Source organism: Chlorocebus sabaeus, chromosome 14 (genome assembly GCF_047675955.1).
Source record: "Chlorocebus sabaeus isolate Y175 chromosome 14, mChlSab1.0.hap1, whole genome shotgun sequence".
Classification (NCBI taxonomy): Eukaryota; Metazoa; Chordata; class Mammalia; order Primates; family Cercopithecidae; genus Chlorocebus; species Chlorocebus sabaeus.
Window position 1 is genome coordinate 84,555,515 of NC_132917.1, and position 17,115 is coordinate 84,572,629.

Sequence of the window (17,115 nt, forward strand, 5' to 3'; positions counted from 1 at the left end):
CTGGTACCTTCTCAGTCCTCAGGTCCCAACGCACGTCCCCTCCCCAGGGAGAATTCCTGTCTGCGTTTCTTCAGGGGCTTCTCCTTAATACTATTTTTTTCTTATGCTCTTATTTGTTTCCTTCAGGAGAGTTACACTATCTGATATTTTGTTCCAGAATGTAAGTTCGTGATGACAGGCACCACCTCTGTCTTGTTTAGTGGCAATTACCCACTGGGATTACTTCTTGTTAAGAAGTTCCCTTTTGAACACGAAGTAGGATGGCTAACAGCTTTCCAGTTTTCTTGTAGTGAATGTCTTAAACCTTAAACAAAGAATGTAGGCTCTGGATGGGCTCTCTGCAGAACCACAGAAAAGCATGGCATTGGTGAAGACTCTCATTTCCCCGATGAGGCAGAAACTGAAATATAAATGAGCTTCTGCCTCTAATCCTGATGATGATAATGATGATGGTGTGGTGGTGATGGTAGTGATGATAGAGGCACTGATGACAATTAAGTTGCCTTATTACATGCCAGAGACTTCATGCATCATCTCCAACCCTTTGAACTACCCTGCATGATGGAGATATATACATATATGAGAAAACAATAATTCAAAAGATACCTGAAGTCATTCTATGTCTAAGCTAGACAACGCAATGTTGACACTGTTACAGCCTCATTCCCCCAGAGGTTTTGGTTACAATGTTCTCTAAAGAACCCATTAAAGGCCCAGTGTGGTGGGTGGGTGGATCACAAGGTCAGGAGTTCAAGACCAGACTGGCCAACTTGGTGAAACCCCATCTCTACTAAAAATACAAAAAAAAAAAAAAAAAAAAAAAAAAAATAGCCAGGCGTGGCAGCAGGCGCCTGTAATTCCAGCTACTCAGGAAGCTGAGGCAGAGAAAACTGCTTGAACCCCGGGAAGCAGAGGTTGCAGTGAGCCAAGATCACACTACTATACTCCAGCCTGGGTGACAGAGAGAGACTCTGTTTCCAAAAACAAACAAACAAACAATCAAAACCCATTAAAACATACACACACATAAATACACCTCCATTTCCCCCACTCTTCTCATCCTTCACACTGGAACAATAAGAAGTCTCCCGAACCATATTGAAATCAAATTGTAGATTTATTGGCTGTCTCTGTTATACAGTGAGGTGAAAACATCTTAATTCAGGACATCCTCCACCTTGTTTTGGCGTCCAGTTGTACTGCAAGACCAGTGTCAGGCACATAGGCTGATAATCAGTGGACAACAGAAGCAAACTGCTGCAGGGTCACATGTCTACGTGATTCATTCCACAGTTTTAGGAATTTTTTTTTCTTTCATAGCATCTTCCTCTTTTCAAATTCCTTCAGAAACAGAAGAGAGGGAGAGAAGAGAGATGGAATGAATAAAGATAAAAGATCCAAATTACATTTATGGTCAAAATGATTTTGAAACCTATTATCTTTAGGATCCTTTGAACAACCAAATTACAGAAGAAAAATGTACCAGGATGAAGGTGTTTGAACACAGAACAACAGCTTTCAAAATGAGTCTGTGTCAGCTTGAATTTCACGAAACAAGATGCAGAGCTTCAACTTTATATTTCCTAAATCTAGAAGCAGAGAGGGAGGTTTTGAATAATATGGATTTTTTCACAGCAGTATAATAACAATAATTTTAGGAGCTGAGAAACTTCATTGTGCTTATCCAAACTGTAGTGCTATATACATGAACTACATCCAGCCCTTCTAATAAGGCAATGGAAACAGGTTTGCTCAGTTTCTCAGAGAATAAAGCTAAAGACAGATTGTTAGGATTTGAACAAAATGTCAAGAACCTTAGAAATACCTGAAACAAACAAATACCTTAAGCAAAGTAGTGTTTAAGGAAACAATACCAAAAATCCTATTTTTCTAGATTTTAACAATTAGGATAAAATGTGTAGATCCCTGCTGCCACTTACTGGAAGAAAATGGTAACATACATCTCCAATGTGAATTTAAGCATTGGCTTTTCTCTTTATCCCCACCTTCAAATAAAATTCTTTCTCACACTCACTAAGCACCTAGATTTATTTCAAACACTTTGGCACATAGTGTTCTATTCCAAAAGCAGGATCATGCAAAGATTCAATAAAACAAGGAGTCCACTTTATTCATCCCTAAGACAAGGGCAAAGAAGACCACCAAATCAGGATTTTGAAATTTTCTCTGAATGCTGTTCCCTTGTAGGAAACCAATTGGTATCTATTTTCAGCATGCTTAAGAGGAGATTTTTTTTTTTTTTTTTTTTTTTTGTGGCGGGGGTATACCATCATAAAAATAATGAGGGAGAGACAGCCTTAAATGACCACTCAAAGAGACAAGCTGAAAATCAGTACAAAGAGATTATAAAAGACATCAAATTACTTAGAATATTTTAACCCAGAATGTCCTATTAAAAAAGGAAAATTAAAAAAAAAAAAAAAACAGTTAAGAAGTCACTCCTTCAACCTTTAAGTAACAATAGTATTACAACATAGCCAGAGCCAATCTCCTCACCCTCTTTAGATCTCCCTCCACCCCAACTCCTTCATCCAATTTCCATTTCTTGTTACTCAGCCTCCAACCTCCTCTCCCTAGAAACAGAAACTCATGGGGTCAGGGTGGCTACATCCCAAAGGAAAAAACAAGTAACAAAACAAAAAGCAGTTATCTACACAGCTACCTTCCAAACCCTCAAAATGGAAATCATGACACATATGATCTTTAAGACGCTTTTTTTGTATGTTGTATCTTGCCACTTACAAAAACACAAATCCCAATGTTTAAAGAAGAAAGCTTTAAAATAAGAACATTATTCCTGGTCATGCCTAATTAGGGCACTAGGACATCAATAGAGTTGATAAAAACTATTAAGCTGCACATCAGAAAACCAATTAAGTCCCAGAAGCAAAGGCCATGATTTCCAGGTACCCAGTATGGCCACACACACAGAAAGCCTGCAGCCTCAGAGCACGTGGGCCACTGTTGGAGCTCACCTTGTAGATCGTGGTTCCCAGCTGTGCAGGAGACATACTGACCACAACTCCTGCATTCTGAAGAGCAGAGATCTTCTCTTTAGCTCCACCTTTTCCTCCAGCAATAATTGCCCCGGCATGACCCATTCTCCTCCCAGGAGGAGCAGTTAAACCAGCAATGAAGGACACTACAGGCTTGGAATTTGGACCCTGGAAAGAAAGTAATATTTTAAATGCTCTAATGAAGAAGTCAATCAAAACTCAAAGTCTTGACTCTGCTGGTAAATGGTAAATGACTTGGGCAGGGGAAAGCCCACCATTCATCCTAGGAAAACCAACACAAATATTAAACCATGATAGAAACCACTGCATTCTCCTTTGAGTTCACTTTCCATACAAACTCAGGAATACAACACTGTGCCAATGTTCATATCTGTTCCATATAAAATTCCCACTTCACAAATACACATGTGACTCTTTCATTTGAAAAGTAAAAGAGCATACTGGAAAATATGTTATATGATTTGTGATAATAATAATTTAAGACACAAGACTGGGTTGCTTTACTTCAACCTAATATTATGTTAATTCATTATTAGTTCACCCTTAATAAATGTGATAAAAGAAAAAGATGAGGTGGGAAGTATACTGGAAAGGACCTAAGACTTAATTTCCTAGTAACAAAAGCTGCATGACCTTGGACAAGGTTTCTTGAGAACCAGACTTCTGCTGCCTCATCTACGAAATGAAATGGCCAAACTAGACTGATGCCCAAAAGCCCTTTCTACTCTGGAATTCTATGTCTAAGAGGGAAGATCAGAATTAGTTTTATTCAGCAAAAATCCATTCTAATGTATAATCTCTATGTACTAGATTCTGAGGTTTTAAAAAAAAAAAAAAACCCATACAAAGAAAATATAAAAATTTCCGTACTCTAGACTTGCAAAGTAGTTGAAGACATAATATAAAATATGTATATACCTCAATCCATTAAGAGACACCAAAGGCCAGGCATGGTGGCTCAGGCCTGTAATCCCAGCACTTTGGGAGGCCGAGGCGGGCAGATCATGAGGTCAAGAGATCGAGACCATCCTGGCCAACATGGTGAAACCCCATCTCTACTAAAAATACAGAAATTAGCTGGGCATGGTGGCTCGAGTTGTAGTCCCAGCTATTCGGGAGGCTGAGGCAGGAGAATCGCTTGAACCTGGGAGGCAGAGGTTGCAATGAACCAAGGTCATGCCACCACACTCCAGCCTAGTGACAGAGCAAGACTCTGTCTTGGAAAAAAAAAAAAAAAGATACCATAAACTAATATATGATTAAATGATTACGTTTCACAATTAATGGTAATATCATGTTCATAGCAGAAGTCCAGAGATAATAAGGTACCAGGTAAAACAGAGAGGCCTGGAGAAGGCAGAACTTGAGCACGAGTGGAACCTGAGAGCCTTCACTTAGGTACCATCATCTTCCCCTAGACCAGCAGTTCTCAAATCATTTGGTCTAGGGATCCCTTATACTTACAAGAATTACTGAGGATCTCAAAGACCTTTTGTGGATATGTATTATATCTAATGATATTTAGTATATTAGAAATTAAAACAAATTTTATAAATATTTGTTAATTCACTTAAAAATAACATTTCAACACTTTAAAAACCATTCTAGTGATAAGAGTTGCATTATTTTACCACTTATATTTTCAACTCTTGAATGTTTAACTTAATAAAAGACAAATGGATTCTGATAAATGCTTTCACATTCAATCTGTTGCAATATGTTATTTAAGCTGAAGTATAAAAGGAAAATCCAGCCTCACACAGATATGTAATTGGAAAAGGGAGAAGTATTTTAATTGACTGCCTTACAGATAATTGGGAGTATTCTTCTTTGACACTACCCAAATCTCTCAGTGGTAATTTCTTAAAGGTTAGGTGCAATGTTGGAATCTGAAACCATATCAGTGAACTTTCTGTCCCTTGTTAATTTAAAACTCATTAATCTGTCTTACACTTTGAGTGATCTTTTAACCACAATGATTTTTGTAACATGCATTCCTCAGTTAGGAAATATGGGTTCACTGAGTTACGCAGATCTTCCAAATGCTGACACATTTCATCATTTAATAACCACAAATCAGTTATCAGTATCACCACCAAGCTCATTAGAAAAGCCTGTAGGTAGGAGGAAGTTGTCAAGATCAGAGTTACAGATGCAACTTTTCCAAAATTTTAAATATTCACTTGAAAGTTCAAATGTTATTAGCAGCAACAAATACTATCAACTGTTTTCCTTGACACAGCAGGTTTACTTTGTTCATTTTTGGGAAGAGATCTGTCTGAATTACCAGTTTGTCTGCCAGTCATTCTTTCAAGTAAAGTTGGTATCCAACAAAAAGGACAGCTAGTTCAGCTCACAACTCAACTGTGAAAGTGCTTTACTTCCCATTTTATCACAAAATACTGACTCCAGCATCATAATTTAATAAAATTAATAATTTGTATTGCTTCATCAAGGACATTCATAAGTGAAACTGGCTTTTTTTTTTCTTTGCACTGTGAGTAGTACATGGCAGTGAATGACTGCTACTCTGATTCCACTGACTGCCCCGATTCCCACTAAGATGCCAGCATGCAAGGAGCTACATGGTCAGACACTGCTTACTCCTGCCTCATCTGCCACCTTTCCTCCCTTCCTCCTTATCTTACAAAGGCACAGAATGCTCTAGCTCTGTGCCTTTGATAAGAATGTTCTCCACCCTCCTTGGATACTTGGTAAACTCCCACTTAACTTTTAAGATGTGACTCTAGCTTCCTCTTCCCCCATAAGCCTTTTCTGTCTCTCTCTCCCACCCTCCCCACAAATGCCCTCATATTTGATCATCTCGTCCATGACCCTGCTGTGCTTTTTACACCTTTCTACTATTAAATTCAGCACACTGGCTATAACCTATTCCCCATGTGTTCTGCTACTAAACTATGAATTCCCTGAACACAGAGGTTATATTTTCACTAACTTCGGTATGCCTGGCACCTACTGTAGTACCTATGGTATAGAATTAAAAAAAAAAAAAAAGACTCCACAGATTATTTATTCATTCACTCATAAGATCTACATAGAATATGAGACTCTCATGTTTGAGTGGCATTAATTTGTACTTGATTTCGCTCCCCCATTCCCCAAAAAGTGGGAATATTGTTGCACTAGAAAGGATCAAGATTTTGTTGAGCCTAGAATGTCAAACAAATCTGCGTCTGTCCCATTAACAAAGAGCCATTGGAGGCTTCTTTGTTTTCTGTTTTTTAAGTGGAGAGAACTACAACTAAAAGACTATGGGGAAGTGTAGTCTGAAAATAGGACACAGAAATGATGAGAGGTATGTCTAAAAACAGTAAGGCCAGTTAGAATGCTATCAGTATAGTCTGAGCCTATGCCCAGGACTGATGACTCTTTGTTCTTAACTCCTTCAATCTGACTCCTCATCCTTCCATGGTGAAATGGAGAAGTCAGGCAAACCTGGGTATGAATCTCACCCCTGGTTCGTTTGCTGTATACCCACCATTGGCAAGTTACCAATCTTCCTGTACCAGTTTTCTCATTCATAAAGAGAGAACAAAAACATCTTGCCAAAGCATCAGGATAAAAGTTAAACACCAGAACTTTTGCTAATAATTATTACCATTGTAATGATAACAAGAAAGGCAGCAGCAGATCATGTTTATCAAGTGTTTACACCAAGTATTACACTAGGTGTTTTATTAATGCAGCATCTGAACTGTTTAACCTAGAATCTTGTACACATTAGGTTCTCAATAAAAATTAATTCCATAAGAACTAACCAGGAATAGGAAATATGCTGCCAAATGAAACAAAATGTCTATGTTTCATTTTCCCCACTAAATACTAAGCTATTCAAGAGATTCAGAATTGGGCCCAAATACATTTTAAATTCAATTTAACACAGCATAATGCTGTATTAACCCAAACCTTTTTTTTTTTTAAAGAAGTAAGTTTTTACTTAAATTTCAAACTATACAACTTTCTGAACACAAGAAATTTTACTCCAATCCTTAACAATCTACTCCTCCATTTATTTGACCTGTATTGGTGCCTACTGTGACAGGGGACTGGGCCGGGCACTGAGATTAACAGTTCCCTGCAGTCCATAACACAGTCTAGAGTAAAAGTCAGATATTAAGCATGCCTTGCAGAAGGAACAAGCAAAGGCAAGTGAGAATGAAAACTGGCATGTCAGATGGAAAACTGATCTAAAAGGGAAAGTTTCGATGGTATGTGAAGGACTGGAACACCATGCTAAATCTGCCCTTTAGCTGACATGTAATGGGAAACATTACATGGGAAACACTGTCTGATGTGAACCAAGGACAAACAGCACCAATACCCATGTTTCAGAAGAGCAGATAATTTGCGTGGCCGTAAGCAGAATGGTCTAAGAGTAAAGGGGGGTGGTTAGAGAAAATATGAGAGATCATGAAGGAAATCATTGAGATGGTCCAGATGAGATGGGATGAGGACCCAAACCAAAGTAGATGAACTAAACATAGACAAGGCTCTGAATCTAGACAAACCTCTGATGTCTCAGAGACAGATCTTGGTAACTGAGTAGAAATAGGAGAAGAGATAAATCAAAGTTAGTTCTCAGGTTTCTGCCATAGAAATAAGCACAGAAAATAGATCCAGGGAATGAAAAAGAAGAGGAAAACCAGAAAGAAACCAAGAGTATGGAGAGGGTGATGAATGAATCAAGGCCACTGGTTACCTCTGCAAACACAATGTCAGGAGAGTAAGAAGATTCCACAGCAGCAAACGGCTCAGTAAGAGTGCTTACTGACTGCCGGGCACTACTTTGCTGTACATTACTAAGTCATTTAAACCTCACAGTCCTTACAGTAACTCTAGGAGGCAGGCACTACTATATCCTCATTTTTCCAATAAGGAAACTGAGGCAATGAGAGATTAAGAAGCATTCCCAAGGTCATATAGCTTCTAAGTGACAGGAGCTTGACTGCTGAGGATTCAAGAATGAAAGAAAAGTAAGGAAAGAGATTGAGAGAATGAGGGTAAAGTTGAGTCATATCTAATATGGGAGTTAGGGTTTAAAATCACCACAAAAGAAAATCAAGCATATTCAAAATAGCCCTTGAAAATTCCTTAAAACACAAATAAATATGCCTTGTTTTGGGTAAACCACCCTGTATATGATATTATTGGTTCCTTTAACTCTCTAGTATTAGTTTTACATGGCATTTAATTCATTCACTAGTGGATTTTTTTCATAAGCATAGAGAGAAAGTTATCTCCACTCTCTTGCCTGGTCTCCTGAAGAGAATTTTCCCCTCATTCCTCAGTGTAAGATAAATTCTGAAAATCAATGGCTTGATTTTTTCCCACAGTTCTCTGACACAACAATGGCCACAGCACAAATTCACTGAGTGGGGGCTGGTGGCCACCAAACTGCTTCAGTCACTACTGCACCCCCATCTCTCCTTTCACCATAGGAATAGGGCTTAATTCCCTCAAGCTAAAGGAAATGATGACACAACTCAACGCGACTCCTTTACATTTAATTCTAAGCAAAAGGCAACAAGGAAAGCCTCCCCAGGACATAGACAGTAAAGCTTTTCTACTTGATCTCTGAAGGGAAGTGCCATTCCCCAAGGAAAGTCTAAAACTAGAGGGACGCCAAATCCTGAAAAAAAGGCAGGAGGGGTAGGATCTTTAGGTCAGCCTTGAAAAAGAGAAAACAACACTTATTTCCCTCTGAGATCGGGAGAAAGAATACTAGTCACAGGCGAAAACCAAGTCTGCAGGTCAAGTAGGGGCTCTCAGGCTGATGGCCTGAATGTATCTGTTCAGCAGAAGAACAACTCATCTACCACAAAGTGTGGGATGATGCCTGGGGAGGAGAGTTCAGAACAGGGAAGTAGAGAATCACCCAGAAATAATACAGAATTGTCTGAGTGTCCGGTATAGAAGTCCCTGCTCAGAAAAGTTTTGTCTTTCATGTTTTTTCAAAAAGTTCACCTTTGAAAAAATAAAAATAACTTCTGAAACAAGCCTCTGATATTAAGAGCAAAGAGCTACATTTTTCCAAACCCAAACTTACTGAATTATGTTGCTTCAAAAATTCTGCAGCATTCTCTTCTGCATTACCACCAATTTCACCAATCAATATGATGCCTTCTGTGGCAGAATCATTCAAAAAGATTTCGAGGCAGTCAATAAAATCTGTTCCATTAAAAGGATCACCTCCAATGCCTGAAAAAGTTGAAAAATATCAATAGCTGGAAATTTAAGAGTGAACCTTGGAATTTAGGTCAATAAATGTTTTTAACCAGTTTGTCATTTTTCTTACCCTTCTCCCTAATATTTTTAAAGTATCATTACTCTTGCATTTAATATTTTAAAAACCACAAAATGCTACATTTATTTCTGTTGGTAATATTATATAAATGCTAAATGGTGGTTGGTTCCTGATATTCTAGGAATATTCTAGGGCTGTAACAAAGACAACCCTCTTTTTGCTTTAGCTCCTTTATCAAGCCTCTTCTGTCTCACAAAATTATTCCCAGATAACTCCTTAGAAATGAACATTTTAAGAAAATGTGTATCTGTGTTGCATGCTGATGTTACACCAGAAGAAAGAATAAACATTTAACAAATTTCTTTGAGCAAAGAAACTATTTGATGAAGTATGCTACAGATAAACCGCCCACAAGTTTTAAGACACAAGTGCCAGTGAGTGACAGTGACTGCCCTGATCCCTCCTCTTCTGGATCCAGAGCCTGCATATCAGAGCCGTACTACACACCACATTTAAGAACGAGTTCTTAGACAGGGTTAAAGTAAATGTTCCCTACAGAGAGGCTGCCACTTTTTATTTTTAAATTATAAACTTACTGAGGGCAGGATTGATTTCTTACTTTTCACTACATCTCTGAAAAATGGAGTGGAAGAAGAGAACCGGCATTTATTAAGTGCCAACCGTGTGTCAAGTCCTATGCTTTGGCACACGTCAGATCTGTCATTTCCTAATTTTCTCAACTTCTCTGTGAGACAGGCATTATTATCCTCCATTTACAAATCAAAACTGAACCTGGAAAAGAAGGAATCAGTAAGCCTGTTTCAAACCTTTTCTTATTCTCTGTCACACTAAAGTATCTTCCACTTATGATTGTGCTTTGCATGTAGAAATGCTCAATTAATGTTTTCAATATTTAATTTATGAATTTGGATCTTAATAAAAACACTCCAGAGCTATATGTTATTTTTTGGTAAAGATACTTCTAGAAGGTTAAGAGGTATTCTAAGAACTTGAAGGAATATTTACTAATATGAAAACGAGGAATTTGCCTTGGCTTTTGGCAACAAATAATGCAATTATTTTAAAATGTAAAAACTTGTAATTTGTATTTTTTCAAATGGGAGGCAGTATAGTGTGATAAAAAGAGAAGTTCTGAGGAACTGAACCTTCCTCAACCTTGACTTTCTCACCAATAAGGCTCTAACAGTACAATTTTCCAGCTCAGAGGCACCTGAGAGGCTTGCCTTAAGAATGAGACACTAATTGGCAAATAATTCAGTAACTATGAAGCACTGATGAACATAATGGCAATGACAGCAAAAGTCCTAATATAAAGAACCATTTCTTCAGAGCAATCAAATGAAGTGATGTTTTCAGGCACCCAAGGTGCTCCAGGAGCCACATGTCCCAAGACGTTAGTTCTTCAACCTAGAAATGAAATCTTGGACCATGAATCTTGAAAAACTATAGAACGACTTTATACTTAAGCAAATTAAATTTGAGATCATAACATCCTTTGTATAAGAGTATCAAAATATTTTGCAAATAATAAAATCAATAATTATTATACTCATCCAATGAAGACACTACACTCCAATAAAATGATTTTAGCAAAAATCCCTCACCAACGCACAAAGACTGCCCCAATCCAACTTCCGTTGTCTGGTGAACTGCTTCATAAGTCAGGGTGCCAGATCTGGACACAATGCCTTAATGAAAGAGAATTCAAAAATATTAGATTGTGTTTCTATGTTAGACTAAAATATGGTAAACTAAATTACCAAACACTTTGAGTGACTAACATAGCTATAAAATTCATTCCATGATTTGCCATCAAAATCAATAGTATCTTCAAATGATGAAATGAAAAGGAAAGGCTTAAATTAAAGCAGGCAGGTTTTTAAATGTAGACATAGGAGAAAGTATATTATTAGTTAAGGTTATGACTATAAAAACAATGCAAGAAAGACTTAAATTATCTCTTCTGAGAATCTTTATGAAGAGGATAATATCAATATAAATTTGGTAGGTACAATCATACCTACAGTGGCAGAATGTAATAGATTAGACTTATATTACCTGATGTAGTCTGGGTATTTGTCCCCTCCAAATCTCAGGCTGAAATGTGATGCCCAATGTTGGAGGTGGGGCCCAGTGGGAGGTGTTTGGGTCATGGGGACAGATCCTTCATGAATGGCTTAGTGCCCTTCCCATGGTAATGAGTGAGTTCTCACTCTGTTCCTTTACATGAGAGCTGGTTCTTTAAAAGATCCTGGCCTCTCTCATTCCCTCTCTCACTATGTGACATGCCTACTCCCCCTTCACCTTCCGCCATGAGTAAAAGATTCCTGAGGCCTCACCAGAAGCTGAACAGATGCTAATGCCATTCATGTACAGCCTGCAGAATCATAAGCCAAACAAACCTCTTTTCTTTATAAATTACCCAGGCTCAGATATTCCTCTGTAGCAATGTAAAACAGACTAACACAGTACCCAAACTATTACTCACATTTTCAAATACTACCTATCTTCTCCACAACTATTTTCCCAATAATTTTCAACCAATATATAGGCTTTAAAATCAATATAAAGAAAACTGGGGAATAAGGTCAAGATCCCTCTGGAAGCAAGTCTCCCACCTAATTTCTTTTATAAATGGACCTGTATGAAAGCACTCAATTTCACATCAGGATTAAGCGTGTGTGGAGGGAAGAGAGCCAGTGCGGGCCAGGGAGGAATGACAGCTAGATGTCTTCTCTTATAGTTTACTATGCTTGGCTGAGCTTCCAGAAAGGTAATGTATTCAAAGCTACAATCTATGTAATACTTTAGACAAACAAAAAAGTTAATCCAGGGTGTCTATGGTTTACTTTCCTTAAACTCCTTCCTTGGAGCAACTTTGAAGAACTCAGAAGACCCTTTTCTAACAATATTATCACCCTACTAGGGCAAGTAGAATTTTTGTCAACCTGAGACAAAAAACATAACTATAAGTTACCTCAACTTCTATACAGCATGTTTACATTCTTAAGCAAAGTGCTATGTCACCATTATTGTATACTAATGCGTACTGAATGTGTGCCCTATGCAAACATGCATCTTCTCACTAGGAATTTGGGCACACAATAACTTCAGGTTATCCATACCAACCAGTCAAGTTGAAAGAACAGTGTATACGTAACTTAGTCATTGCTAAACAGACCCTACAGAACACTGTCAGATTGCTCTTTTAGATGCATTTCACTAGACAGTGACAACTACGCCTTCAATGATGGCTCACTTCATGTGGAACTCTGCTCTAACTCCCTAGCCCAGCACAGTCCCAGCCTCCCTCTCCAGACTTGTTTCTTACTATTTCCCTACCTAGTGAAACTGGGTTATTCCTCACTGATATTTCATGCTCTCCTATCTTTTCATATTTGTTCTGCTTAAAATGGAGTGTTTCACCTCCACCATGTGACAAAACTTCTAATCATCCTTCAAGGTCCACATTAAATGCTACTTTCTCTTTGAGGTCTTTCCTGATCACCCCCAAAGAGAAGTGAGATATAATCTCTTTCTCTAAATCTCCTCAATGCTTTTATATTTCCTACTGCCCTCGTTACTAAGAAATAATGAGGAGAAGTTGTGTCTTACCTACCACTGTGAAACCGTAAGTATTTTTGGGGTAGAAACAACTTCATTCATTGAATGGTTCACTATAAGCCCTAACGCTACCATTAGACACAGTAAGAATGTTAGGCAGATGGCCAGAAACAAGCAAGCAGGGGAGCCCTGGAAAAAGTCCTAGAGGCGCTGCCTACTGACCGTCTGCAAAAAGGCAATGGCTACACTGGCTACTTCTGGCATGTGGTTGGGATCCACTGGCCCTGAAGGGGTCTTATCAGGCCCTAGTCGGAGATAATCATGGTAGGGACTTCCCCTGCTGACGAGCGTGGCAATCCTCCAATAACTTGCCCTAGAGTAGCCTTTTGCTCATTATAATAGTAAAAACCACATCCCTGGGTGGAGATTTTAAATGCTAATGAGATATGCGAGGTGTATACTAGCATGTCCAACTACAGAGCATATGCACATGAGGAGACTGCTTAAACATGGTTGCAATGGATACCCCCTCATGCTCCCTCATGAATAATCATGCAATATTCTCATAAAGAGGGTCCCTCAGCATTAGCTGCTGCTAGCTCATCCTCTCTTTTGAGCAGCCTGTTCAGAATCATCTCTCAGGGTGTACTGTCTCTTTAAATAAACACTGCCGCTACTGTTTTCCAGGTCAGCCAGCCGGTCAGCCGTTCCTCTCTTTGAATGTACTTTATCTTCCTTTAATAAACTCTGCTACTTAACCCTGGCTGTGCATTCTTGGTTGAATTTTTTCTTCTAAGAAAACAAGAACAGCAGTTCTTGCAGTACAATTCCAGTACTTTCTGGTAACAAGAGGGCTCATTTCTTGTCAACTCTTCTTGTTCCTGAGGTCAAGGCAGGTACCGATGCCAAATACTGAGGACAGAGGGAGGATCATGAAGAGAACACTGAATGGCCTACAGCAACCTACAGGTAATTATTTTTTTCTAGTGTTATAGCAAACACTACTAAGTTTGAGGTCACTTTTAGCTAATGCTAACTTTCAGCACTGTTAAGAATTATATTAAAATCATAATAATGCTTTTAAAAAAACAAAAATTTTACCAAAAGCAGAAATCCTTAAAACCTGATCTAAAATACTGATTCTACCTAGCTTTAATGGGCAGATATTTATATTTGCGTTACAGAAAGCCTGCCTTGTGATGGAACGAACACAAACTCGTTATTCGGAAGGCAGGACAGTGCCTCTGATCAACAGCTTAACATCTCTAAGGAGACTACCTGCTGGCCTGAGCCCTGCCCTCAAGTCTGCGACATAACATGGCCTCCTACTGCTGACACAGTAAAATGAAATGATCCATCTGTAAAACATCCATGAGGAAAAAAGGAAAGGATAAATTTCAAGTTTTAATTTTTATCTAATAATTTTGGCTTGGCAAATAAAACTCATAGTCAGGCTCGATCAACCAGCCTGAAACTTGAATATCCTGACCACACACTGATTCTCCAATTAAGAACAACATTCTCCTACCACCTGGTTCAGTAAGAGACCCCCAGTGGTGCTTGGGATTCTGTAGCAGATACCTTCTTTACTAGACTATAATTTTCACTGGGGGGTCAATAAATAAGAGTCTTCACAACCTCTATGTTCCCAGCTTAAAGCATAGTTCCAGGCACAAAAGGTACACATACATGTTTACTAACTGAGTTGAAACTGAAAACTCATCAATGGAGTAAGACCACCCCTCTTAAGTGAAATTTAATTTCAATAGTTTTAAGACTATTCACTTACTGAACCCTAATGCATAACAAATGACAACCACCACAACTTCCGCCCCCCATATGTCTCATTTATCACTTTTTCCCTATTCTCAGTGCCTTTGTCCCATCCACATCCTCTGTCTTCAACACGGTCCCTCCCCTCTATGAGACATTTCATCACTGAGAAGGTTAGGCGGGTAATGCCTACCTACTTATGTAATGGTGTATTCCTATCAAAATCCCAAGAAGAGTTTTTGCAGATATAAACGAGATCCCTTTTAAATAAATATGAAAACGTAAACTGCATATCCAGCAAAGTATTAGTACCTAGAATATACAAAGAACTCTAAAAAATAAACCATAAAAAAGTAAACAACCCAATTAGAACATGGGCAAAATCCAAGGAGGGGCATTTCACTGAAAAAGATAACATATGACAAATAAATTTATTTTAAAAATCTATAAAAAGATAACCAATATCATTAGCCATTAGGCAAATACAAATTAAAACTACACTGAGCTATCACTAAACACTTACCAGAATGGCTAAAATAAAAACACAGTGACACCACCAAATGCTGGCAAGGCTGTAGAAAAACTGCATCACTCATACATTACTGGTAGAAATGGAAAATAGCACAGCCACACTGTATAGCAATTTAGCAGTTTCTTAAAAAACTAACATGCAAGTATCATACAACCCAGCAACCATGCTCCTGGACATTTATTCCAAAGAAATGAAGACAATGTTCACACCAAAACCAGTACACAAATGTTTATAGCAGCTGTACTTGTAATAGGCCAAACTGAAAACAACCCAGATGTCTTTCAACAAGTGAATGGTTAGACAAACCAAAGTACATTCATACCATGAATACTCCTCAGTAATAAAAAGAAACATACCACTGATACACAACAAGCTGGATGAATCTCTAGAGACTTATTCTGACTATAAATAGGCAATCCCAGAAGGCTACATTCTGTATGATTCCACTTATATAACATTCTTGAAGTGACAAAATTATACAATTGGAGATCAGATTACTGGTTGTCAGGAATTGAGAAGGGGGTGGAAGCAGGAGGCAAGTGACTAGAAAAGGGCAACATGAAGGATACTTGTGGTTATGGAAAAGTTCTCTATATTGACTGTATCAATGTCAATATTCTGTTTATGAAATTATACTACAGTTTTGCAAGATGTTCACCATTGGGCTAACTGGATAAAGGGTGATCTGTCTGCATTATTTTTTATAACTACACATGAATTTATAGTTATCTCAATATAGGCAGTTTAAAATTTTAAAAGAGGGCAGAAGAGTCAAGTATGTGACATGTGGTTGAGAGTAACAAACTGTCTATCATAAGAGAAAAAAATAACATGGTACAGTTAAATATCATCAATTTGGAATCCAATCACTTCCTTCAATAACACTCAATTAGCAGATATGCAATTATATTAGCTGTTATTAACAAAAACTGGAAATCCATTACACTATTACACTGCTATTACATTACATTATATTCCATTCAGAAATACCCAAGGGACTGAAAAATCTTTCCTTTCCCTTAACTCTCAACCTAAGGATCTGAAGTCAAGGAAGTTATTGAGACTATTAGCAATGGTACCAAAATAGGAAGAGCTGGCACAAATAACCATCTTTCTCTCCTCACCCCCTCAAAAATCTTGTAGTGTTGAGAGGTGAAGCCAGCTGGGCTTCCTGGGTCGAGTGGGGACTTGGAGAACTTTTGTCTTACAAGAGGATTATAAAATGCACCAATCAGCACTCTGTAGCTAGGATCGTAAAACGCACCAATCAGCGCTCTGTAGCTAGCTAGAGGTTTGTAAAATGCACCAATCAGTGCTCTGTAAAAACGCACCAATCAGCTCTCTGTAGCTAGAGGTTTGTAAAATGGACCAATCAGCACTCTGTAAAATGGACCAATCAGCAGGACATGGGCGGGGACAAATAAGGGAATAAAAGCTGGCCACTGGAGTCAGCAGCAGCAACTCGTTCGGGTCCCCTTCCATGCTCTGGAAGCTTTGCTCTTTCGCTCTTCACAATAAATCTTGCTGGTGCTCACTCTTTGGGTCCGTGCCACCTTTAAGAGCTGTAACTCACCGCAAAGGTCTGCAGCTTCATTCTTGAAGTCGGCGAGACCAAGAACCCACTGGAAGGGACCAACTCTGGACACAGTGTCACATATTTTATTCTTTTTTTTTTTTTAATGTCCCTTTTCAAAGGAATTAAATGCAGTCTCCCAGACAACTGTCTCATCAAAGGGTTATGACCATTCACAAAGGCAAGGTCTAAAGGACATCCCTGAACTTCTCTTGATTTTCATTTTTTAGGTTTATGGGCACCTTAGAAAGCAGAGCAGTGATCAGAAAGGCAACTCAGCACACAGCATTCCTTCCATGCTCACCTTAACACCACAGCTTTCAAAACAGACCCAAGAATATAAGAAATA

General features: G+C 38.4%; 1 protein-coding gene across 1 annotated transcript in view; it reads right to left on the bottom strand.

The window, feature by feature from the left end:
- Positions 1 to 1,098: 1,098 nt before the first annotated feature.
- The window catches only part of SUCLG1 (succinate-CoA ligase GDP/ADP-forming subunit alpha), a 35,888-nt gene continuing 19,871 nt past the window's right edge, over positions 1,099 to 17,115 (bottom strand). The window contains exons 6-9 of the mRNA XM_007970051.3: positions 10,929 to 11,012; positions 9,106 to 9,257; positions 2,997 to 3,185; positions 1,099 to 1,341 (exon numbers count right to left, since the gene is read on the bottom strand). Coding sequence (XP_007968242.3) covers positions 1,315 to 1,341; positions 2,997 to 3,185; positions 9,106 to 9,257; positions 10,929 to 11,012 — 452 coding nt within the window. The 3' untranslated portion in view covers positions 1,099 to 1,314. The remainder of the gene's footprint in view (positions 1,342 to 2,996; positions 3,186 to 9,105; positions 9,258 to 10,928; positions 11,013 to 17,115) is intronic.